The following is a 27,587-nucleotide window of genomic DNA, read 5'->3' as shown; positions in this document are numbered from 1 at the left end:
AACAGTCCAGTAACAACTAGACAGCATTAAACTACTGAAAGGTGCCACAGCCTTACTTCAAGAGTTCAACAGTTCCTTCACAGCTATCAGAATTGTCTGTGAACCCGTGTTTCTTTTCCCTAAGCAGCTTAAACTCTATTTATAAATACTGAGGTACTGAAGTACTTACAGCTTAGCAGAGTGAAATTCCCATCATATACCTGTATAGCACATTATAAAAATAGATTATGTTTAAAATCAGGTAGATTTAATATGAGAAAATTTAAAAACAACATGAAAGTGTCCATTCTAAACTGTTCAATAATAGTTATTATCATTAAAATCTGTACTATATCATTAGAGTATTACTGGGTTAAAGGGGTGTTTAGCCTTGGGAAGATTTCTTTTTCTATTGATTCCCTTTAAGCAGCTTTTCTTACTGCTGTTTCACAGATTAAATGACAAAAGCAACACTCTCACCCTGTAAGACTACTAAATTTGCTGAACTTTTGGCACAAATGCAGAAACTGTTTCCATAAAGTAAATAATCGCCATTTCTTTTTTTCCAATCAGTTGCTTGCTTGTTATGCTCCACACCCAGTGTGGAACCCAGCATGGGGTTTGAACTAATGACCCTGAAGATCAAGAGTTGGAGGTTTAACCAACTGAGCCACCTAGGTGCCCTTTATTTATTTATTTTGCAAGTAATCTCTACACCCAACATGAGGCTCGAATTCACAACTCTGAGATCCAGAGTTAGATGCTCTACAGAGTGAGCCAGGTGCCCCAACAATCTCCATTTCTTTTTTTTTTTTTTTTAAGATTTTATTTATTTATTTGACAGACAGAGATCACAAGTAGGCAGAGAGGCAGGCAGAGAGAGAGAGAAAGAGAAGCAGGCTCCCTGCTGAGCAGAGAGCCCGATGTGGGGCTCGATCCCAGGACTCTGGGATCGTGACCTGAGCCGAAGGCAGAGGCTTTAACCCACTGAGCCACCCAGGCGCCCCAATCTCCATTTCTAATCACAGTCAAATCATGGTATGGTTATGACTTTCTATATCACAAGGTATTCATCCTCATACAAAACTGCACTTGGGGTAATAAAAGCTTTAGTCCTTACAATTTAAGTCACAAACACTCTAAGACCTTTCTGGAATTCTGAAGGAAATATGTATGCAAACAAACTCTAAATGTAGAAAAACTATTTTAGTATTTTGTTTTGGTTCATCTCATTTCCTTTTATTCATTTCTCTAAAATTTTTCTGGAAAAAAAAAAGAACAAAATATAGAATATCTTATTGACTGACTCTCTAACCATTAGTCTTGTTGCTAAATTTAGTCATTGTCAAAATCAAAACAGGTATCATTTATGTAGCTTTTGTAATGTGTGAATTTAAATAAAAGGAGCTTTACATATATTATCTGTTAAGTTCCAGGTCCATACATTTAATTGCCTACCAGATGCCCCAACTTGGAAGTCACACAGACATTTAAAACTTAAATGTCCTGGGGTTCCTAGGTGGCTCAGTCGGTTAAGCATCTGCCTTTGGCTTGGATTATTATCTCAGGGTCCTGCAATCAAAGCTGAGCCCTCCATGGGGCTCCATCCTCAGTGGGGAGGGGAGTCTGTTTATCCCTCTCCTTCTACCCCTCCCCCCTGCTAATGTTCTCTCTCTTTCAAATAAATTAATTTAATTTAATTTAAAATTAAAAAAAAAAAACAACCCTCAACACATCCTGAAAAGAATTTTCTATCTCCCTTACAAACATATTCCATTATTCTGAAACTGGGTGAATGATACCATCATCCATTTGGTCATCAAGAAAGCTGGGAGTTATAATAATACCAGCTACAACTTGGGAACACCTACTTTGTGTCAAGAATTATGCAAGGTATATTATCTATATTAAATCTACTGTCCCCCTCCAAAAAGTTGTAAGATAGGTATTATTCTAAGAAATCTTATAGTAAAGAATCCTGTTTAATTTCAGGTAATTCAACTTTTCTTTGATTAATTTTAGCACTGAATGCTTTTTCACCCTAACTTGTAGCAAACCAATTAATGGTACTAATCAGATCAAACTCTGGAAATGCCTTTTTTTAAAAAACTGTCATCAAACTGCTCATTCTTTTTGCCAAAGTCATATTAGTGATCTACTTGATAAAGATGAGTAGTTAAAAGGAGCATAATGAGTTCAAAGTTGTATTTTCTGTGTGTAATCGAAATTTTACTTCCTCATAGCCTGATTCCTTAGTGTAAGTGCAATTTCTTTCAGATCAATTATTTATGAAAATTTACCTTTCAGAATAATATGCTTAAATAGTAGGAGAAATAAAGAACATACCAGTACTTTATGTTTTGACTAGAGTAATATTGTTACTCTTTCTATGAGGCAGCAGATAACATATATTGATTCAGCACTAACCAGGCACTAAGCTTAAAAGCATGGGAAATACAGGAATAATTTTAAAGGATGATCCCTTTTCTCTAGATGCTTATACTCTAGTTGGGACTAAATAAAGAGTAAAATGCCAACAAGAGAGACCAAGAGGAGGAAAAAAAAAAAAAGCTAAGCTCACAGAGCAGACTGTGATTGCCAAACATGGGGGGGTGTGAAGAAGGTGAAATGGGTGAAGAGGTTCAAAAGGTACAAATTTTCAGTTATAAAATTAGTAAGTCATGGGGATATAATGTACAGCACAGTGACTACAGTTAATAATACTACATGTAATAAATACTGCTGCATATAATAAAAATGTACATTCAAAAGTTGCTAAGAGAGTAAATCTTAAAAGTGCTCATCAAAGTAAAAAAAAATTTCTTGTAACCAGGCATGGTGATGGATATTAACTAGACTTACTGTGGTCATTATTTCACAATACACAAAGACTGAATCATTTTATTGTGCACCTGAAACTAATATCTTATATGTCAATTATACCTCAATAAAAAATAAATAAGAAAAATAAAATCAGACCAAGAGTACTTTGATAGAGCATTAAAAATACAAAAAATAGCAACATGATTAATTGCGAAAAGCATGGTAAAATGATAGGTACCTAATCAGAGCTTATGAGAGAGAGAGAAATGTTTCTTGGAAAGTATAGTGTAAAATATAACAGGTAGAAATATTTCCAAAGAAATTACATAAATCTGCTTTTAGTTGCCCTTTATATATATCTGCACTATCAATTTACACAAAATTTTCCCTTAAAATAAGTTTTACAGAATACGAGTAATTTAAGTAACACAGTAAGCTCAGCATTCTGCAAAAATACAAAAAAATCATCTCTAGTTCCAAATATCACACCTCTACCTACAAATTAGCCACAATTAGGTGTGCTGACATAAGCATATTGCACTTCCAAATACTGGAAATTCTGCAAGAATTAAAATGTTATGAGTACATGGGAAGAAGATAATCCAAACAAACTGGACATTCTTAAAAGTCATTATCCACAACATCTTGAAAAACCCACACAAAGTATCTATGGCAAAGAAAAAAGAAATTCCACCCAAGACCAATAAATGGATACTCCAGCATCATACCTTAGGGAAAAAAAAAATGCTGGAAGAGCTATCCATATAAGAATTTATTTTTGGATACCTAGACAGACTTTAATGCCATATTCAAAATGAAAAATAAATATCCAGCCATAGAAAAATATCATATTGTGACAGAGAAAACTAAAAGAACCCCATGAAAAATTGCTTTATTCACTCTTTTTCCTGCTTCCACTCTTGCTGAAGACATGCACCTCAGCCCTTACACACGTCATATAGAACACAGAATAGATGTCCTGCTCGTAAAGGTCAACTATTTAATGATTTCTTTGGACTCTTCGAGCACAATAGATAACATCGAAGGAGTTACTACTGGGCAGGGTCATCATGAACATTTTCTAAGACCACTGACTCCACAGGACCCTTGGCTGCAGGGCACAGATGATTTAGGGAGAATACCTAAATCCTATTCTTTGTTCCCAGACTATCAAGAAGACATGTGTACCGACCACCAACCTCAATAAAAATTTCAGGCTCCAGGCAAAGACAAGACTCACTCTTCCTTCCTTTTGCAGTCCCCCAGAAGCTCTGTCAGTATCTACACTCTTTCTATACCTGCAAAATACTCTGCTCTCCCCCTCTTGGCTCCAGTTTGATTTTTATCCTGCATGAAATTAAGGTCCCTCTTGGCTGGTCCTGTAGAAACTTCCCTCTGGGTCCTCAGAACCAAGCAGTCTGCATCAGTATCAAAAAGATAATATTTAAAATTCTGAGATCAAAAGATCTACCTCTTTGCAATGGTATTAAGCTCAGTACTTGAACTACTATCCCCTAACTTTCACTTATTATGTTCCTAATTGCTACCACCAAATACACAAAGTAAATGTAACAAGAAGTGTAATACTCCTGTTCATTTTCTGAATGTCTTAGAATACTTGCTGTTGCAGCAGGAAAGATTTAATAGACATTTTTCGATTTCGGTTTTAAAAAATAGTCTACTTGCTAAGGTCTGAAATATCCATCATTACTCAAACACAATCACAATTTCCTTTACAATTAAATACAATGTATAAATATATATGCCACATGATGTATTTTCAAATAGGTTCCTTTTTTTACAATTATAGGAGAAGTCAAGAGAATTAATCTATTAAGAAACTTCAAAATCATCAGAAGTTTAGCAAGATATACACATTAAAAATCAACAAGACAGGGCTGCCTGGGTGGCTCAGTTGGTTGGGCGACTGCCTTCAGCTTGGGTCATGATCCTGGAGTCCCGGGATCAAGTCCCACATTGGGCTCAGCTCCACGGGGAGTCTGCTTCTCCCTCTGACCTTCTCCCCTCTCATGCTCTCTCTCACTGTCTCTCTCTCAAATAAATAAATAAAATCTTAAAAAAAAAAATCAACATGACAAAAAACTGCCATAAAGAGATCATATAGAAATAGTTTTAAGAACTTCACTTTTTCTGTCAGTAAAGCATTCCTTTACCTAAATTTCAAATACTGTGGAAAAGTTGAACCAATAAGATGAATATCTCCACCTACATTCAACATTGTGAGTCTTCTGCTATAAATGTTATGCTACCTCTTCCCTTTCCCTTTATGTATCAATTAATTTAATTTTTGGGAAATCCCTGTGTAATCAAATACATTAACTGTTCTAAAGAAAAACAGATGACACTAAGTCAGTTAAATGCTATAACTACCCGTATCTAAATTTAGTTCCACTTGCCACTGAATGGGTTCAGACAAATCAGGTGTTTTTCCAAATGAGAATTTTTTAATATTTTGGCTTTCAAATTTAAAATTTAAAAATGTAGATAAAGGATGGTGGGCTGTAGCTTAATCCCCATGTTACAGAGGAAACTGGAGCATACAAAGGGTCAATAATTTATTAAAGACTAAAACAAGTAGCAAAACCAAGTACAATGAAAACAGGCAATCTGGGTGCCTGGGTGGCTCAGCTGGTTGAGCGACTGCCTTCAGCTCAGGTCATGATCTTAGAGTCCTGGGATTGAGTCCTACCTCAGGCTTCCTGCTCAGCAGGGAGTCTGCTTCTCTCTCTGACCCTCTCCTCTCTCATGCTCTCTCCTGACTCTCTTGCTCTCAAATAAATAAATAAAATCATAAAAAAAGGAAAAAGAAAACAGGCGATCTACTCCAGACACTATACTTATAATCCCAGCTCCAGGGAGCCTCCAATTCAACAGGAAATCCTCGTGATTTTATCTATCTAGAATAATTCCATAACCCCTAATTCCAATGCTGCCCTAATCTGAGACACCATCCTCTCTCACTGGGTTTACTGCACTAGCCTGCTAACCAAGCTATCTGATTCTTCTACCCGTTTAACGAAGAGTAAGAACCAGTGTTCTTTAGCCTACAAGAAACTCCAGGTTCTGTACCCTCTCATTTATTTTCCATCAATGACCGCCCCTACTTCTCTCCCCTCCCTCACACTGCCAGCACACGGCCTTTCTGCTGCTCCTTGTCCCCAGGTATGTTCTCCCTTACGGCTTTGGCACTGACTAGTCCTCCTGCCTGGCACACAGTTCCTTTTGTATCTACATTACCACCCCCTCACTCTTGCAGTATCATTTCCAATTAAGCCCTATACTGTAAACTTTATTTAAAATTGCAACTGCCTCCCCACAAAGTAACTGGCTCTCCAAATCCCCCTTTCCTGCTCTAGTTTTTCTTTTTAACATTTACTACCTTCGAAAATTCTGGACAATTCACTTATTTTTTATTTCCCTATCTCTTCTGCTCTTAGATTTTACATGTATACCAATACATCCTAAGCCCTTAAAAAATCATCTAGTACATAGTAAATGCTGAAAAAATAATTATTTCCATTGAGACTTTTATGTCAACTTCAACCCAAATACTTTGAGCTATACTTGTCTACATCTCTTATAGTTGTTAGCATTTCTCAGGATCTCACAAAAAGTTATAATTTCAAAAAATGCTTAAATTACATTTTTTAACAGCCATGTGTTGCATGCTCATGCTTTTACTAAGATTCTTTATGTAGAAATATACTTTATAGACATGGAGAGATGTTCATGACATCACTCAGAGAAAACAGGCAAGAAAGAGTGTATATAGTATGATCACTTATATATGGAAAGAGTATGTATTTGCATTTACAGGTTTTTCTTGTATGACAACATTAGGTATTTTTAAAACATTTCTCTTTCTGTATAGTCATATTTTCTAATTTTTCAATAATGAATATGTATTATTTGTCTGATTAACAAATAAATACACTTTTTGCCCCCCAAAAATTATCTTCACAATATAATTACCAGCTAAATTCTCACTCTTGCTCTATGAATAAAATATGTATTCACTGTTAATAAAACTGTTTTATAAATGCAATCTAGATATGTGCTAGGAATATAATTTAAGTGACCATCTACAGCTATTTATCTAATTACTTTCTTTATACAAGGGATGATATGGCTAATTCTTTTGTTTATATAGAGAGTAATGTGGCATAAATGTGCTAAATATTACCACTACATCAATATATCTATGGGAAATCCACATATTTAATCTAACTTTCAGATATTAACCTTGAAGTACTCTTTTCAATGGCAGTACTTTTAATCGGCTTTTATATTTGCAGTATAAACTTATAAACATTTCTTTTTTTATCTTTAAAGTTAGAAGCACAAGTAACATAAATATATTCAACTTGAACTTTGGTTGTTGTTGCTGTGAAAAGTAGTAATATTTACTTCAATTGATCCCTGTTTCAAAAGTATTTAAAGTAATGTAATTAACAAAGTAAAGCTTTGGATTTAGAAAAACTGTATTCTATATTTTACACGTCCCATTTTTTTAAAAACACATCCTTAAAGGCTATTACTATTTTGCTAAAGGAAAATCAACATAAGAGTTAACTTTAATGCCAACTCTTAATTTAGAAAATACATTCATTTTTCAGAAAGGTTTGGAATCCTTGCTTTAACTTTTAAAATGTACACATAATGGTATTAACAACTCTAAGACAAGCTTAATTATGATCAATTACTTTCTTTCCAAACAAAAAACAAATTCAGTTATTGTCTATAAAAGGAAACCTAAATTGGTTTGTAATACTTTTCCATGATCTTAAATCTAGAAAGAAAATATTATTATTTTAGTATTTATATATATTTATCTCTGAACTTCTTTGAAATTAAATTTGACTTAGGTTTTTCCAAACTTAAAATGCATTCAACAATTTTTTTAAATTATTGCAAAAACTTTACAAAAAAATAAATTCACAAGGGTATTTAACATGAAAGTTTACATACCTTGGCTTCCGAAATGCTAAACTATATTGCTGGCAAGCCAGACCCACAGTGGGGGTATAAACAATAGGCATGAATTTCTCAATGTCAGACATTAGCACACTATAAAAGAGCTTTTCGTTTCTGTCCTGAAGATCCATTAAAAGTAGATACCTGTGGAAATTGGACATAATGAGATCCATATTCCAAAAGTCATGAAACAGATGCTTAGAAATATAAACATTTTTCAATAAAGTATTTTTTACATCACATAGAAAACAACTGATCAAAAAAGACTTTAGAAATATTCTTAAACACCTCAAAGAATGAAGAACCATAAACCTGAGCAACTGTCATTCAAACTTTAAAATCATTGCTAAAACAACACAGTTTTATTTAATACCTGGAAAGACTTTATCCCTATTTTAAATTGAAAATACCACTAGGGATATAATTTAAACATTAACTTAACTAAGTAAATAGACTTCATCCTGTAACTTGTAATACTGAATAACCAAGGGAAAGGACAAGTAGAAAATAAGGAATTTAGTACCAACCCTAAACATTACTAAAGTAGGCAAGTTCTTATTGTTTGTATCAAAAGGGCTTTTTCTTTCTAGAGGCATTTCTAACCCAAAGTTCTCTTTCTAAACATCAAGCTTATCATGTTACCTGTAACCTTTGATAATTCATAGAATAAAGCCCAACTGCTCACTACAACTTAAAATAGTCTTGCAGAATTGTACTTAATCTTACTAGCCTTTTTAAGTTGATTTCCATTCCCTAGAATAGATGAAAATGCATAGAATGGAGAGTCAGAGATACAAGGATTCTAATGTTTGGCAAACAGATGGGTTGTACCAAACCCTTAAACATTTGGGAAGATGATGACTGACAGGCATGTTAAAACTGATTTAGTAATGTGGAAATCATCATTCCTAAATCAATAATCAATTCTCAGACCTCATCTTATTTTACCTGTCAAAACATTGACACAGATGCCCTTCCTTGGAGCTCAATACCCTCTTGTCTTCTGGGCCATCATATTTTTCTTGATTTTCCTTCTGTCTCACTGGTCATTCCTTTCCTGTTTCTTTGTTGCTTCCTTCTCTTTTCTGAAAGCTCTCTAACTCCCATATCTAATATATAAGGAAATTAGGTTGGCTTTACCTTTAGCATATACCCAAAGTCTAAACACCTTCATTGCTACCATCCTGGGTCTAACCTCTTACCTGGATTAATGTGATAGTCTCCTAAATATTCTTCCGGCCTACATTCTATTCTCAACATGCACACAGTCTTCTTGAAATATAGTTCAGATCATGTTGATCTTCTGTTCAAAACCTTGAATAGTTTCCATTTTACCCAGAATAACAACAATGTCCCTTAATGGCCTTCAAAGCCATTCATAATCTGTCTTCCCCACTTCCCCTCCCAACCTACCATTCTCCCCTGCCTCATTCTGCTCCAGATTCAGCTTTCTGCTGACCCCTGAACACACCAGCTGCAGAACCTGTTCCTCAGATTTCCTCATGGTTAATTACCTCACTGCCTTTGATGATTCCTTCATGAATCATCTTCTCAATGAAGTCTTCTCCTGATTGATATAACAATATAACAACACAAACTGACCATCCCAACCCTCAGCATTCTCAGCCCTTCTTACCCTATTTTCTTTTTTCATCAGCACCTGTCAATTTTTAGCGTATTAACTTACTGTTTTACTACTTAGTATTTAATAATTTTTTTAAATAATTTACCTAAATTCCATGAAGGCAGAGATCATGGTCTACAATCCCAATATCTTAAAGAGCACCTGACAGTCAGTCAGTTGATGCTCAATAAATATTTGAGGAATAGCCTGTGGTAAAACATGAATGTGACCAGCTCTTAGGAGGTAGAGGTAAACAGCCCAGGAAAAGAATATAAAGTAAAAACACTAGAGTCTGAAGGACAGACTTATGGAACAAATGAAAAGGAGTATAAAGGAGTTTAAGAAGCAGCAAACATATACATTAAGCACAGGTCAGCCTCTTTCCCCAGCTGCCTCTGTCTTCACTAATGAAAGGTAGCCATGGCAGGGGTGGAGGTTATCCATGGGCTCAGCAACATGGACTTCCATTCACCAAAGCCAGCCTCGCTACAGACACTCCTGAACACTCCATCTGCAAGAACAGACCAGTGCTGAACACCTGATAAGGCACCATGGGGGTGATCAGCAATCTACCTGGTGGCAGACTACTTCCTTCATGTAAGGGGTGGTGTTAGTTCTTACTGGAATAGATACTTACTCTGGTTACAGATCTGCTTCCCTGCAAAAAATACTTCTGCCAAAACTACAGTCCAAGGATTTACAGAATGCCTTAAACACCATTATGGTATTCCACACAATACTGCTTTTAACCAAAGAACTCAGTGGGCCCATATTCATGGAATTCACCATGTTTCCCACCATCCTGAAGCAGCTGGCTTGACAGAATAGCAGAATGGCCCTCTGAAGTCTCAGGTAGGTGGCAACCTGCAGAGCTGGGGCGAGGTTCTCCAGGATGCCATATATGCAGAGAATCCGTGTCCACTATATGGTGCTGTTTCTCCTACAGCCAGAACTGAGAGGTGGAAATCAGAGTGGCACCACTCCCAATAACCCCCATGACCCACTGGCAAAATTTCTGCTCCCTGTCCCCATGAACTTATGCTCGAATGGCCTAGAAGTCTTAGTTCCAAAGGGAGGAATGTTTCTACCAGGAGACAATGACTCCACTGAACTGGAGGTGAATACTGCTGTTAGCCACTTTGGCCACCATACGCCTCTGAATCAACAAGCAAAGAAAAGAGTTATTGTGCTGGATGGGGTGACTGATCCTGACTACCAAAGGCAAGTTGGACTGCTACTTCATCGTCATCATCATCATCAATATTAGTATTATTTAAAGATTTATTTATTTATCTTAGAGAGAGAGACACAAAGAGAAGAAGAGACAACACAAGCAGGAGGAAGGGCAGAAGGAAAGAATCCTCAAGCAGACAGCCAGCTGAGCAAGGAGCCCCATGCGGTACTCGATCCCACGACCCTGAGATCACGACCTGAGCTGAAACCAAGAGTCGGCTGCTCAACAGAGTGAGCCACCCAGGTGCCCCATCCACTCCATTTTTATTATTAATCTTCAACCCCCAGCAAAAAGGAATGCCTTTGGACTGGACTCCCTTTGGACTGGAACTGCAACTCATCCCTTGGTTTCCAGCCTGCCACTCCACCTACAGTTCTAGGACTTGCCTAAGCTCCATAATCATGTGAGCCAATTCCTTAGAAATAAGTAAGTAAATAAGTAATCAGTCAGTCAGTCACTCAGTCTCTTTACATAGAACCAGCAGAATATGTGTATATTTTGGTCTTTTTCTCTGGAAAACCCTAATACAAATACTTCCTAGGCATGGGTTTGTACCTTTTCCAAACTTTGCAATAATATTTTGAAATAACTATTATTTCTTTAAACCCACCAATAAAAACCTCAGGTTTAGAGTGTTCCGGTGTCTTAATAGGAAAGGGCCAAACCACAAGTACAGGGCATAGTAGACAACAGTCATGGCAATGGTTGCAATAAGAGGTTTGCTTAAGGCCCCTCATGAAACACAACCAGAATTTCAACTGAAGACTACCCAGTTCAAGGTAGGGAACAGTATTACCTTTATCTTTGTGCAAACACAGAAACTGAGTTCTAAAACTAACTGACCCAAATCTGCAGTAATGTTAGAACCAAGCTTGGAAGTGGGAAAAGTGTGCTTTTATCTACAATGAACCTAAAGTCTTGACTAAAAGCTGCTATGTCCTGCTTTATTCTGTGTGAAAGGGCATTTCCTGATAACTCACCTTCACAGTAACCATCTGATCACAAGGGAAAAGTAGTCTCTTTGAGGATATATTTAGAAACGGAAATGTTCTATTATTCGAATGTTCTTACCAAGGGTAAATTTTTGTTAAAACATCATTGTACTTATGGGGCGCCTGGGTGGCTCCGTTGGTTAAGTGTCTGCCTCTGGCTAAGGTCATGATCCTGAGGTCATGGGATTGAGTTCCACACTGGGCTCCCTACTCAGCGGGGAGTCCGGTTCGTCCTCTCCCTCTCTTACTCCCCCCTGCTTGTGATCGGTCTCTCACTCTCTCTCTCTAAAAAAATAAAATCCTTAAAAAGGGGGTGCCTGGGTGGCTTGGATGGTTGAGCATCTGCCTTCGGCTCAAGTCATGATCCCAGGGTCCCAGGATGGAGCCCCGCATCGGGCTCTCTGCTCAGCGGGGAGCCTGCTTCCCCCTCTCCCCCAACCCCACTCATGCTAGCTCTCTCTCTTGCACTCTCTCATGCTCCCTCTCAAATAAATAAAGTCTTCAAAAAAAAAAAAAACTAAAAAAAACATAGTATTTATAGGTAAATTCTCAAACTTAACTACTCTTTCCAAATCACTAAATATTTTAACTTTCTCATCCCATTAAAAAAATAAACTAGACAACTGCCTAAGAGAAATATAAAAATCATCTTCAGGAATATGTTACCTGTCAAAGTCAGAGGTCAGACGCTCAAAATTTTTAATTACTCTAAGAACCTGGATGTCCTGACTGATGAAGCAAGGTGGCAACAATCCGTGAATATTCAACTGCTGTCTCTCTTCCAGGGTAAAAGCCAAGTCCTATGGAGAAAAGAAAAACACAATAATTTGAAGGGAATAAAAACCAAAACCTATATACATATACATACACATAAAGTCCAACAAATACATGAAATTAAAAATTAAAAATCAGAATTAAAAATACATGGTATTATCTAAACATGGCCATTCAATTGTGAGATCATGTCATCTCTCAATATCTCAGTTTCTCATCTTTCAATATTAGAATACTATAATATTTTCAGATCTGTGTCATTCACATTGTCAATTTTGAAATTAAGTAATTCAGAAAATGATGTAAAGATACGCAAATGAAAGATATAAATATTAATAATGTTATCTAATACATAAATAAGTAGGAATTTTAAGAGATTTTAAAATTATGAACATGAGTAGGTCACCTATAACCTGCTGTGCCTTCCCCTATAAAATAGATTTAAAAATGCCTTACATATGATTGAGGCACCTGTTCCAACACTTGTCTCTCAAATTATCTCCTACTATTCTTTTTTTTTCAAAATGACGCTTTTTTTTTTTTAAGATTCTATTTATTTATCTGAGAGTGAGAGAGGGCACATGCATGAGAGAGAGAGCACACGCATAAGGGCACAAGCACAGGAGTGGCAGAGGAAGAGGGAGAAGCAGGCTCCCTGCTGAGCAGGGAGCCCAATGAGGGGCTGGATCCCAGGACCCCAGATCATGACCTGAGCCGACAGCAGATGCTAACTGACTGAGCCACCTGGGCGCCCATCTTCTATTATTCTTATTATACTCTCAGCTACACAAAATTTTTCACTGTTGCATGAATACATCAGTCTTTTACTCTTTCATGACACCATGGACAAAAATGTTTTCCTTGCTTTTCTGCCTTTGAAGTCTAACCTCAAATGCTCCCTCTTCTCTAAAGCCCTTCCAGACTTACCCAGTATGCCCATTAGAACCCTGTTATTATTCTGTTATTTGTTTACAAGAACACTAATTGTTTTATAAAACCTGAGGCTTGAAACCAAGCAATGAAATATAACTGATGGGTGGAATCAAAAATCCAGAATGGACCAAAGAGATTTGCTGGAACATAATATGAAGGGAAGTAATAGCAGAAAAACCTCAGTAGTCATTAATCTGGGAGAACCGGATGTACAGTTCCCCTGGAGAGGACTCCCCCTGGAGCTACCAAAGCTGGGGGCGTCTCTGAGTAGACTGACGACTGTTCCCCTCGGTCTGGCAATAGTGTGCCAACATGATGATGATTGTGTCCACTCACTGTAAACGTGCCTGATGCTTCTTAGACAACCAGGATGGTACAACGTGTTCACTAAATTTGCACTGGGTGATTCTGTACCCATCTCCTCTGCCCCTGAAAGCTTCTTGCAATGGCAGAAGAGTGACTCCTGAGTATTACTCTGGAAGAAAGACAATTTGGCTCATCCTGGAGGTAGACAACACAACCAGCCTCAGAAAGTAGGTGAAGAAGATCAACAGACAAACCACTGTTTCTTCTAATTTTTTATATGTTTAGGCCCATTAATTCATGTCACTGGCGGAAAGCTTTAGGTTTAATTCAACTCCTGAGTGGGGGGCAGCCTGAAGAAAGTCAAATAGATTTGTCCCCTGGGTGACCCCTGGTGGAGCGCTCTAAATTCCAACAAGGCCTAGCTGGGACCAGTGGCTCGAGAACCTCCAGGACAAGAAACTGCTTACAATCTTGACTTCTCAGAAGGTCTCCAAATGTCTCAGCACAGGTGGTGTCCAGTTCCCAGTAAAAAATCTCAATAATACATGAACATACGTAAAAAGTAGTAAACTCCTAAATATTATGCCTTAAAAATCTGCCTGCAAAATAATAATCAAAATTATCAATATTCTGAGGATAAGGCTTATTATCAAAAGCACTAACATATGCTCCTGCATTCACTTAATACTGGCACTTAATCATTTATTGGTATATTAGTCTTTCTTTTTACATAAATTTCCCATTGTTGATCTGACCTATCAGGTCTCCTGTATCTTTTGCCATGTAAATGACAATGCCATCTAACTATCTTTTGCTATCCTTGGATGGTTAGTAACTACAAACACTACACACTGTTAGCCAAATAGTCTATGGCATAATAAAGTGTCAGTTCAACTCTTAAACAATAATAACCACCAAAAACAAACAAAAAAAAACAACAAAAAAACTTGGGATTAAAAATCTGGGGAACTAGGCCAAGTTATTGGGTCCTATTACTACTCTATGAATTAAAAAACAAAAAAGTAAGTCAGTGAGTAAGCAAACTTAAATCTTAAAATCCCTGAAAACTTAAAATTACATTTGGCATACAAATATGCCAAATACATTATGACTTCACTTAAACCAGTGTTTAATAATGACACATCAATGTGATTCCTACCAACCAGCAGCTCCCCAGAAAGTATTCAGAGGAACAGTAAGTAGAATCTTGAAATATTTAATAATCCTGGCTCTTTCATTTTTTCATACTAACAGATATATTCATATATATTTTGTAGAGATCATACACAGTAGCTTAATACATTCTCCTTATTAAACACTAGCTTAATACAGTGAAACACTAGCTTAATACATTTTCCTCATTAAAAGCTGATGTGACAAATATCTGTTTCAAAGAATTTTTACCTTAGAGTTATGCGGTGGGGGTTATCCAACAAAGGATAGTGTATCCAACATATACATGCAGCTTCTAACTTTCATTTGATTCCTTCTGAGTCTTTCATGTCATTAAAGTTTAGACCTCTGTACATATATTAAGTTTCCAGACCACCTATAATTCTAATTCCCTAAAAGCTTTCTTGTACACCCTAGGTTCAACCCTGGTTTTCTCATTTTCTATCCTTCTTTTACTTTCCCTCCTCCTTACAAAACCTTTTGGACTAGATCCCTAGACAGCAGAATGGTATGCTATTTCACCACGGAGGACAGCACACAGGACAACCATTCTTCTGGGCTCTACTAATTGTTTTATGTATATCTTCTTGAGAAAATTGAGACTATCAAGCAGAAATGAAAACAAAATTCCTGGCATAACAAGAGACCTATATTAGAAATTGTGTTTGCACCTGAGAAAGAAACTTTGTCCTAAGTAATTTATCAGAAATGATTACCATAAAAGCAGAACAGATACAACCTGAATTACGGACTAATCATCTTTAATGTTTGCAATAAGCTTCAGTAATTTGCCTTGTTTTTTTCCAGAATAAGGACTCAAAGTAATCAAGTGGAACGGCAAAAAGGAAAACACTGCCTAAATCACAAAATTCTTTAATCTATATATGAATAATTCATTGTAAAATGCCTTTATTGTAATGTTTGTTTTTATTATTTATTATTCTGAAATAAAGAGATCAAAGTGAGCTTTAGCTTTAAATGTCAATATTTTGAAATGTTTTATAGTTTTATAAATATAACTCTTTTATAGTTTATGTGCATATTCTATGCCTATAGAAAGAGAAGTTATTCTAATTTGTCATGGACATATATTGAAGGGTTCTTTCCCCTAAGTCCTCCAGACTGCGAATTATTGTTCTTTGAAATTAGCTGTTTAACTATATAGAAAATGACTTCTAGAACTTTCCTGGGGTATGTAACCTCATTTCTTCAAAAAACCAATCAGCCAGATGGGATACACATTTCCAAGGTAAAGTTTTCAAATGATTATTTTGCATGCATTCAGCTGTGCAACCAAATCCTCTAGTGATCATCTCCTGTAAGGCAGAAAATCAATTATTTAAAACTAATAATATATTAACAACAGCTTCTTTAAGAAAAATATTTGGTGTCATTACACAGCAATTAATTTTTACTCATAGTTTATATAGAGTAATTTAGACTGGTAGAAGTAATGATTACAAAAATAAATCTAAAATATACTTTCTTAAAGGGAGGGAAAAATAAAGTAAGATGAAATCAGAGAGGGAGATAAACCATAAGAGACTCTTAATTGTAGGAAACAAACTGAGGGTTGTTAGAGGCAGGGGAAAATAGGGTAACTGGGCGATGGGTGATAGGCATTGAGGAGGGCACTTGATATAATGAGCACTGGGTGTTTGTTTTTTAAAAGATTTTATTTATTTATTTGACAGAGAGAGATCACAAGTAGGCAGAGAGGCAGGCAGAGGGTGGGGGAAGCAGGCTCCTTACTGAGCAGAGAGCCTGATGCGGGGCTTGATCCCAGGACCCTGATATCATGACCCAAGCTGAAAGCAGAGGCTTAACCCACTGAGCCACCCAGGTGCCCCAGCACTGGGTGTTAAATGCAACTGATGAGTCACTAAATTCTACCTCTAAGTGTTAATTAATTGAATTTAAATTATATACAAACATATATATACACACACATACACACACACACACATATATATAGTTGGCCCTAGATGCCCTAAAATTTAGAGCAAAATCTCATAACCATAACACCTAGAAATCATTTCATCTAGGTATTATAGGATATTAGCAAGTATAACTATTTTGTAGTTTAAGTGACATGTTTGCTTAATTAATGAAAAGAAAGAGCATCTCTACCTAAGGGAGCAAATGGATTTTTAAAATATTGGATGAGAGGCTTAATTAAATTGTTTAATTATTTCTCACTTAAAACTTAGCAATTACTAGTCTTTGTAGATTCCTTATAAGGCTGAGAAATTGTTAACCATCAATGTTAATAATACATTTTCCAAACATAGCTCTTAAAATCATTAATGAGATTTTTAAATTCTTGGGGCACCTGGGTGGCTCAGCTGGTTAAGCATCTGTCTTTGACTGAGGTGGAGTTTCGGGAGTCCTGGGACTGAGGCCTGTGTCAGGCTCCTCTCCCTCTGCCCCTCTCCCCATGCAGGCATGCCCTGTTCCCCCTCAAATAAAATCTTAAAAAAAAAAGGATCTTAAAATTCTTCCTGGCCCCAAGGAAGTTTTAAGGTAAATTTCACAAAGTCACCAAATCAGTAAAGTACCAGTTAAGTAAGCAGACTGGAGGTGAGCAGACTGGTTGAAATGCCAATGAACAAAGTGATTTAAAAAAAAAAGCGAGATCTCATCCAAACCAAATGGGTAATACTAATCGCCAGCAGAGGCCCTAATAATCACATGCACATTTACAACATTCTAGATATGCCCATGGTACCACGTATGGTGATTATTCATGTACTGAACCAGAAACATCAGGATTAGAAGATAATGTATTGCGACTTTGATTTCTCAATTCTTTGACCTAGAATTTACAGAGTATGGAAATTAGATGGCATAACATTAAATGACACATGAATTTGTAAATGTCCCTTGCCTATTCCTGAAAGAGGAGGAGGAGGACTGGCGAGGCGTCTTCCTCTTCCTCTTCCTCTCTGGACTGGCGAGGCGTCCTCCAATGTCCTCCCAAAGCATCAAGTACTTCCATCATGCAACTTCTCATACTTCATGATTTCTGCTGAAGGGCTGTTTTATCCAAAGGTCTAGGGGCTTCTTAAGGACAGGTACTATGATATTCACAATTGAATAGCCCCCAATAAAATGTCAAAATGGAGCAAGGCCTCAATAAGTTTTAAGTAAGCAAATGGATGAATTTATGAATCTGAAACAACTTTCCATTTCCATGTAGTTCTGTTCTATGTACAGCTCTTCCTCAGCTTACAATGGGGTCACATCCCGACAAACTCCTCATGTGGCTGACCAGGACCTGCAGCCTGCTGCCACTGCCCAGCACCACAAGAAACGATCGTACCACATATCATTAGACCAAGAAAATATCAAAATTCAAAATTTGAAATACAGTTTCTACTGAATGCGTATCACTTTCACACAGGGACCTAATCACAGATACTCAAGGAATTAGTAGATATAATTCAGGAGTCTTTAGATGTGGGCATCTTGGGGTGCCTGGTTGGCTCAATCAGTTAAGTGTCCGACTCTTGGTTTCGCCTAAGTTCACGGTCTCAGGGCAGAAGACATGAATAGATGTTTTTCCAAAGACATACAGATAGCCAACAGACACATGAAAAGATGCTCAACATCACTGATCATCAGGGAAATCCAAATCAAAACTATAATCAGGGGCGCCTAGGTGGCTCAGAGGGTTAAGCCGCTGCCTTCGGCTCAGGTCATGATCCCAGGGTTCTGAAATCGAGCCCCACATCGGGCTGTCTGCTCTGCGGGGAGCCTGCTTCCTCTTCTCTCTCTCTCTGCCTGCCTCTGTGTCTACTTGTGATCTCTATCTGTCAAATAAATAAATAAAATCTTAAAAAAAAACTATAATCAAATGAAAATCACACCTCTCAGAATTGCTAAATCAGTAAAACAAGAAGTAACAGGTGATGATGAGAATGTAGAGAAAAAGGAAACTTCGTGCACTGTTGGTGGGAATGTTGGTAGTGCAGCCACTCTAGAAAACAGTGCAGAGTTTCCTCAAAAAGTTAAAAGTAGAACTACTCTATGATCCAGCAATTTCACTACTAGGTATTTACCCAAAGGATACAAAAATACTAATTCAAAATAATACATGCATCCCAATGTTTATAGAAGCATTATCTACAACAGCCATATTATGAAAACAGTCCAAGTGTCCACCAACTAATAATAAAGAAGATGTGTGTGTGTGTGTGTGTGTGTGCGTGCGTGTGTGTGTGCGTATACACAATGGAAAAAGAATGAAATCTTGCCATTTGCAATGACATGGATGGACTAGAGTGTATAGTGCTAAGGGAAATAAGTCAAAGAAAGACAAATTCCACATGATTTCACTTATATGTAAAATGTAAGGAAAAAAAAAAAAGGCAAGGGGAAAAAAGAGAGAGGCAAACCAAGAAACAGACTCTTAACTACGGTGAACAAACTGATGGTTACCAGAGGGGAGACAGAGGAGGGGCATGGGCTAGATGGGTGATGGGGGTTAAACAGGATACTTGTAATGAGCACTGGGAGTTGTATGGAAGTGCTGAATCACTATATTGTATACCTGAAACTAATATTACACTGTATGTTAGCTAATTGGAATTTAAGTAAAAACCTAAAAACAAAACAAAACAGAACTGTTGCAGAGATCAGTGCTTCAGTTTCCAAGGGATATATATTTCACATATCAACATGATATTCCCAGAAACACCACAAGATGGCTTTCTTACTTCAGATCCACAGTTGAGATTTTTAGAAATGTTTTACCTCCTTTTAGTTACTTTATGGGAAATTATCATTGCTATTGGTCAAGGGTCTCCAGAAAAACAGAATGAATAGGGTGTGTGTATAAACATCACATATATGAAGAAATTTAGTATAAGGAATTGGCTCATGCAAATATGAAGGCTGACAAGTCCCCAGACTTGAAGTTGGCAAGGTGGAGACCCAGGAGAGCCAATAGTGTAGTTCTAATCCACACCCAAAGGCCTGAGAAATCAAGATAGCTGACAATATAGTTCTAGTCCAAAGGCCAACAGGCTTAAGAACCAGGAAGAGCCAGTTTTTCAGTCCAAATCCAAAGGTAGGAAAAAAATTGAGGTTCCAGCTTGAAGGCAGTCAGGCAAGAGGGGTTCCCTTTTCCTCACAAGAGGTTCAGCCTTTTTGTTCTATTCAGATTTTCAGCTGAGAAAGAGAAGCCTGCTTTCCTCAGTCTACCAATTCCAATGTTAATCTCATCCAGAAACACCCTCACAGACAAACCTAGAATAATATTTGACCAACTGTCTGGACACCCAGTGGCTTAGCTAAAAATGACACATAAAATTATTCATCCCACTCACACCAAATATTTTTCACCAAATTTGCTGAGTGAATGTTTACATCTGTAAGAAAAGTCAGTGAAAGAGGGATATGTCAAATATGGTCCACAGTCTCATGAAGCTAACAATCTTGAGAGCTTAACAGGATATCACATGAATAGCTACACAAATAATTATAAAATAGCAATGTGATAAGTACAGGGGAAAGAAAAGGGAAATTGTCCTATCTAGCTTAACTTAGGGCCTTAAAAGGAAAAGAGTTCACTAAGCAGTGATATTAAAATGAGATCTGAAGCACAAGAAGAAGAGTAGGAGTTGAGCCCGGTGAAAGGTTCAGGGTGATTGTGCGGGAGGGAACAGCAGGGGCACAAACCCCAGGGCAGAAGAGCTTGGCTTCTTAGAGAGAGTATAGGGAAGGAGACATAAAGTATGAGAAGAATGATGAAAGATGACCCTGGGAAGACAGGCAGGAACCAGAGCAGGCCAGTCCTTGTTAGCTAAGTAAAGTACTAAACTTGATCCTAAGAGTAATGGGAAGACCCAGTTCTTTGCCTGATTGGTGATGCCATTTTGTGAAAACATTACAAGTGAGTCAGCAGTGCTCACCCACAGTGTTTGTTATTCACCATGCTGAGGAATCTCCATATGAAGGCTAGCTTGTTAAAGAAAGAGAAAACAGTGCTTCAGAACCAGTTTCTGAGTACCTGGCAGATGAGAAGGTGTCTTCCATGGCTCTGTATGATTCACTTACATATTCCCAACTGCATCACTTGTCTTCATAACACCACCTCCTATCCACCATACTAAGGGTGGATCTGATCCATGCCCTTCCCCAACAGTGTTTTAGGGCACCTGAGTGGCTCAGTGGGTGAAGTGTCTGCCTTCGGCTCAGGCCCTGAGGTCCTGGGATCCGGGCAGGGAGTCTGTTTCTCCCTCTGCCCCTCCCCCTGCTTGTGTGCTTTCTCTCACATGATCTCCCTCTCTCTCTTGAATAAATAAAATCTTAAAAAAATTAACATTTTAACTTAGAAAATTAACTTTAAAAATATATACTTTAGGGACACCTGGGTGGCTCAGATGGTTAAGCGTCTGCCTTCAGCTCAGGTCATGATCCCGAGGTCCTGGGATCGTGTCCCACATTGGGCTCCCTGCTCGGCGGGAAGCCTGCTTCTCCCTCTGCCTGTTGTTACTCCAGCTTGTGCTTGCTCACTCTCTCTCTCTCTCGCAAATAAATAGATAAAATCTTTAAAATATATATATATACACACTTTATACAATACTTCTAATACTTAATGTTAACATCTAATCACTAGAAACCATAGTTACATGTAGGAAGGGGAACTAACGAGCTGGGGTACCAAATTGGGAGGGAGACAAAATTTTCACTTATATTTTTAATTTTATACAGTCAATCTGTAACGCTATGAAAAATATTAAGAACTATTAAGAACCATTTCTCTCCATCTCCAAGAATAATATAACCATACTTATTTACATTTGTTAAATCTCTATCCTTATGTTTCTGGCAGTTCTAGCTATGGCAGAGACTGCTAATTGCCTACTGTAACATCTGTTTCTCCCTCTCTCTCCCAGCAACAGGACCTCAACATTATTTGGGGTAGTAATGTATGACCTAAAAAACTAAAATTCCAAACTACCCAAAAGTTAGATGAGGCCCTGTGACTGAGTTCTGAGCAATGACATGTAAGTATAAGTGATGTGTGGGATGTGGGGAAGGACCCTTAAAGAGAGCTGACCTCACTGGAAAGTGGCCATTCTTGTGTTTCTCTCATTTCTTCCAGAAGCCAGCTTGGAATACACAAATGATATCTATACACCAACTGTCAGTTAAGACCATAAAGTGTTCCTGAAGACGGAAGAGCAGCAATGTTCCTGAGGATCCTGTGACCCACCAAACAGGCCTAAATGTCTACCTCTGATTTCCTTCATACACCCAAGAAAAACAAGCTACATTTTAACCAAGTCACTATTATTTGTTTTTATTTGTGGTGGTGTTATATATATATCAAAACCCGATCCTAAGTGATACACCGATCATCCCTATACCCACTAAAGGAAAGAGATTCTCCAACACACACCCAATGGCATAATCGCCCTACAACATAGAATGTGATCTTTGGAGAGGTTATAGACACTTCTGAAAGGCAGAATAGAGGTATAAAAAGTTACTTCAAAAAATACCCCTCATTTACCCATTCAACAGACTTTTATAGTATACTAACTATACTCCAGGTCCCAGGTCCCAAGGGCAACTACATTAAAAGATAAAGCTATGATATAAGCCACCTCCCCAGAGGAATTTTGAACCTTGTAATTTCTGTAGTATTTTCTCCACACAGCATAAAAAGAAACAGAAAGTGAAACACACCATACCAAAAAGGACAAGTGGGGTGCTTGGGAAGCTGAGTCAGTTAAGATCTTACTCTTAATTTTGGCTCAGGTCATGACCTCAGGGTGCTGAGACTGAGCCCCACATACAGCTCCTTGCTCAGCAGGCAGTCTGCTTGAACATTCTCTCTCCCTCTGCCCCTCCTCCTGCTCTCTTTCTCTCAAATGAATAAACAAATATTTTAAAAAAGAAAAAAAAGGCCAAGTATTTTTCTAAATCCTTAGAATATAGGAATTTTATAAATTATGTTGAGTTCTTATTTTTACATAAAACATTTCCCACAGAATAACCTTTCTTACTAATATTACTATAGCAAATATGTACCGAGTAAATGGGCGGGGGGCGGGTGAGAATATATATTTGAGAGGAGGTTCCCCTGATTATCCCCCTGAAACCTAAAACCAAGTTATACTGAGTTTCACATGTTCATATCCTAAAAATAACAATCTAAGGGTTCTGGTTCTGTGCAAGATGGTATAAGCATATTTTTTCTTGTCTCTCCCCAAGAACCCAACTATAAACTTGTACAGAATGCACTGGGCAGCTACCTGAAGACTGAAAATTAAATGGCAACATAAAAATGGGCAAGAAGACCAGAATCCAAGGTATCACCAAACCAACAGTGAATTTTCTGGTTTTGCCTTTCAGTGCAGCCTGGCTTCCCCCCACCCTCATCTGTAATCAACTGGCCTTGACTTAAAACACAGCACAAAAGCTAGAAGTGAAACTGAGCTCAGACAGAAAGAGGGCCAAGAGAAGCTTTCTTTTTCTGGCCCAAGAATCAGGAAAGGAGACTCTCAAAGGTCACAGAAGCGGGAAATCCATTATTATCTTTCATTCTTTCCAGCCCCAGCCCCCCGGGAATCCCATAGTCAGTGACAGGGGCACAATCACCACACATGTCTAAATTGTAAGAAAAGAAAATCATTCTTTTTAACCAGAAGAGCAATGGTCCTAAAATCATGGATCAAATGTCTGTTGCATTTTTCTCTGTCTTCCAGTCACTTGGCCCTAAGTACAAATGCAGGTAAAGAAAGCATACTGCAGAGCAAGGAAACTAAAGGCCTAATTTTCTGGCTAGTGGACTTGGAAGGGGGGACCTCAAGGAGACAAAGTATCAGCAAGATCATAGAAAGAAGGGAATTCAAGAGAGCAATCCCATAAAGTTGTATATGAACTCCTGAACTCACCTCTGAGCTACACATGTATAGATCTGATCTTAAATAGTCTCACAAAGGATTTGAAAACTAAACTATGGTGTAAATCACTGCACAGAACCTAGCCTGGCCACTGGGCAGTACACATGATGGAACAGATCCAGATGGCACTACAAAGTGGCTTTGAAAATGGAATACTGGAACCACAAACCACAGAAGATGGGTCCACCTTATGAACCGATCTAACCAGGTTAAAAATTAAAAATTAAAAAGAACCGTACTCCCTTTGGGGTTTAACCAAAAACCTAAAATCTCATAATATGTGTATGTATAGGTTATATGCAAAAATTACTCAGCAAAGAAACAGGAAAATGTTTACTTTCAAAGGAAAAGAAAATCAATAACGATACAGAGAATGGAGTTATCAGACAACGATTTAAAGTTTTTGGAATCATACCCCAAATCATAAGGGCAAAATCTTCTGAAATGGTGGGAAAATAGAATATCTTAGCCAAGAAGTTATGCTATAAAGAACCAAATGGAAGTTTTAGAAATAAAAAATACAATAACTAAAATAATAAATTCATAGGATACGGGGCGCCTGGGTGGCTCAGTGGGTTAAGCCACTGCCTTCGGCTCAGGTCATGATCTCAGGGTCCTGGGATCGAGTCCCACATTGGGCTCTCTGCTTGGCGGGGAGCCTGCTTCCTCTTCTCTCTCTCTGCCTGCCTCTATGCCTCTATGCCTCTATGCCTACTTGTGATCTCTGTCAAATAAATAAATAAAATCTTTAAAAAAAAAAAATAAAATAAAATAAATTCATAGGATAAGCTCAAGAACAGAATGGAGATATAAAAGCAAAGAGTCAGTGAACTTGAAGATGGATCAACCAATCTGAAAAACAAAGAAAAAAACAGGAAGTCAGAGTCCAGGGACCCTTGGGACCATAACAAAAAACCCAACATTTGTATCAACACAATGCCAAAGGAGAGGAGAAAGAAAAAATATTTGGAGAAATAATGGCGAAACACTTAACCAATTTTGGCCAAAGATGTAAACTTACAAATTCAAGAAGCTCAGCAAACCCCAAGAAGATAATCTAAAAACAACAACAGCAACAACAAAACCTAAATCCAGAAAAATTGTTTCAAAATGCCAAAAACTAGAAACAAAGAAAACATCTCTAAAGGAGCCAGGAAAAATGACCCATTGCAAGTATACAATTTGAATGACTGCAAATTTCTCACCAGAAACAAGGGAGGCCAGAAGGAAAAGGAATGCTAATTTTTTTAGAGATTTTTTATTTATTCATATGAGAGAGAGAGAATAAGAACAGGAGCACAGGGTAGAGTCAGTGGGAGAGAGAGAAGCAGACTTCCCTCTGAGCAGGGAGCCTGATGCGGGGCTTGATCCCAGGACCCCAAGAACCCAGGACCATGACCTGAGCCAAAGGCAGACCCTTAACCAACTAAGCCTCCCAGATGCCCTGAGGAATGACATTTTTTAAAGTGTTGCAGGTAAACATCTGCCAACCCAAAATTCTACAACTGGTAAAAATACTCTTTGGAAACAAAATTAAAATAAAGACATTAGCAGATGAAGGCAAACTGAGACAACTGGTCTTCAGCAAACCTGCTCTAAAAGAAATGCTAAAGGCAATTTTTTCTTAAAGAATTTTAAAATTTATTTATTTTAGAGAAAGAGACAGCATGTAAATGAACAGGGGAGGAGCAGAGGGTGAGGGAGAAGCAGACTCCACTGCACTGAGCATGGAGCCTGACACAGGGCTCAGTCTCACTACACTGAGATCAGGAACTGAGCTGAAACCAAGAGTCAGGCACTTAACCGACTGAGCCACCCAGGTGTCCTGTTAAAGGCAATTCTTTAGATGGAAGAGAAATGATACCTGAGGAAAACATAAAATGGCAAATATCTGGGTAACTGTAACAGGTTACCTTTTCCCTCTTAAATTCTTTAAAATATGTATGACAAAGATAACAAACATTAAATTATTACATCAAAAATTTTTTCATAATAACTCAATAGCAAAACAAACAGACCAATTAAAAAATGGGCAGAGCATCTGAATAGACATTCTTCCAAAGAAGATGGACAACAGATGGACAACAGATACATGAATAGAATCTCAGTATCAGTAATCATCAGGAAAATGCAAATCAAAAGCACAATAAATCACATCATACCTGTTAGAATGGCTATTATCAAAAAGACAAGAAATGACAAGTATTGGTGAGGATGTGGAAAAAAAGGGAACCCTTTATTCCACACTGTTGTTGGGAACAGAAATTAAAAATAAAACTACCATATGATCTAGCAATTCCACCTCTGGTTTTTTATCTACAGAAAGCAAAAACATGGAAAGGATATGTGCACCCACATGTTCACGGAAGCATTACTTGAAATTGCCAAGATATGGAAACAACCCAAATGTTCATCAATGGGTGAATGAATAAAGAAAGTGTGGCACATATATATGTAACGTAACCTTATTCAGCCATAATAAAAAAGAAGGGAATCTCACCATTTGCAACAATGTGGATGGATCTTGAAAGCATTACACTAAGTGAAATAAAGTCAGAGAAAAACAAATATATATGGTCTCACTTACATGTGGAATCTAAAAACAAAACAAAACAAGCTCATGGATACAGGGAAAAGACTGCTGGTTTGCAGAACTGGGAAGTAGGTGGGTAGAAGAAATGGGTAAAAGTATTCAAAAAGCACAAACTTTCAGTCATAAAATAAACAAGCCATGGGGATGAATGTACAGCATGGTGACTATAGTTAATAATAATGTAAACATGGAGCACTGGGTGTGGTGCAAAAACAATGAATACTGTTATGCTGAAAAAAAATTAATTTTAAAAATAATCATCACTATCAAAATAATAAAAATTTTAAAAAGAAAAAAAAATAAAACCTAAAGAATACAAATAAAAAATATTAATAATACTGTAAACACTGTATTGCATATTTTAAAGATGCTAAGAGAGTAAGTCTTAAAAGATCTTATCACAAGAAAAACATTTTTCATAACTATGTATATGACAGATGTTAGCTAGACCTATTGTGGTCTAGCTAACCAATATATATAATTATCAACTCATTATGTTGTATACTTGAAGCAAATTTAATGTTATATGTCAATTATATCTCAATTTAAAAAACTCCATGTAACGTATGGCAATTTAAGTGGATTTAATAGTAACAACTATAACATAATCAGAAGATAGTAATAAGACATGATAATAAAGGTTCTACATTCCAATTGAACTGGTAAATGGTCATTTTAAGGAGACCAAAAGCTTATGTATAGCTTAATTCTTAGAACAAGTACCAAAAAAGGACTATAGAAAGAGATACTGTCAAAAACTCAAAGATAAATTAAAGTGGAATAAATATTCAAACAATATAAAAGAAGACAGGAAAGGAGAAATAAAGAAATGAGACAGAGGAAACAGATATGTAATAATAAAATGGTGAACAGAAATCTAGACATACCAATAATTATATTAAGTGTAAATGGTCTAAAGGCAAAAACTAAAAGAGTTATTATCAGAAACTGACAACAGCTACAAGCTAAATTGATTAGATCATTACCATCTCTCACCTGTATGTTCCTGTAAAGATTAGGAAATGTCAACTTTAATGTGTGACTCTGTATGTCACTATTTCCAGCTCTTCCTTTTAACTTACGTTATTGGATCTTTCTAACCAGTAATATCTGTATGTTTTAATTAAGCTTTGATTCTCAAAGGATAGTTATAATACTGTTTTCCATCTTCCCAATTTCTCAAGTGAATTTTCTCATTATTTGGTAAAACAAATTTCCTAAGAAATTTGAGGAAGGAATTCTT

At 37.2% G+C, this 27,587-nt stretch overlaps 1 protein-coding gene across 1 annotated transcript in view; it reads right to left on the bottom strand.

Annotated features, from left to right (window-relative positions):
• The window catches only part of ME1 (malic enzyme 1), a 184,344-nt gene that overhangs the window by 148,707 nt on the left and 8,050 nt on the right, over positions 1 to 27,587 (bottom strand). Inside the window, exons 2-3 of the mRNA XM_032339159.1 lie at positions 12,314 to 12,447; positions 7,792 to 7,941 (exon numbers count right to left, since the gene is read on the bottom strand). Coding sequence (XP_032195050.1) covers positions 7,792 to 7,941; positions 12,314 to 12,447 — 284 coding nt within the window. The remainder of the gene's footprint in view (positions 1 to 7,791; positions 7,942 to 12,313; positions 12,448 to 27,587) is intronic.

The sequence above is a fragment of the Mustela erminea genome, chromosome 4 (assembly GCF_009829155.1).
Source record: "Mustela erminea isolate mMusErm1 chromosome 4, mMusErm1.Pri, whole genome shotgun sequence".
Taxonomy (NCBI): domain Eukaryota; kingdom Metazoa; phylum Chordata; class Mammalia; order Carnivora; family Mustelidae; genus Mustela; species Mustela erminea.
This window is presented reverse-complemented; position numbering and strand designations above follow the sequence as displayed.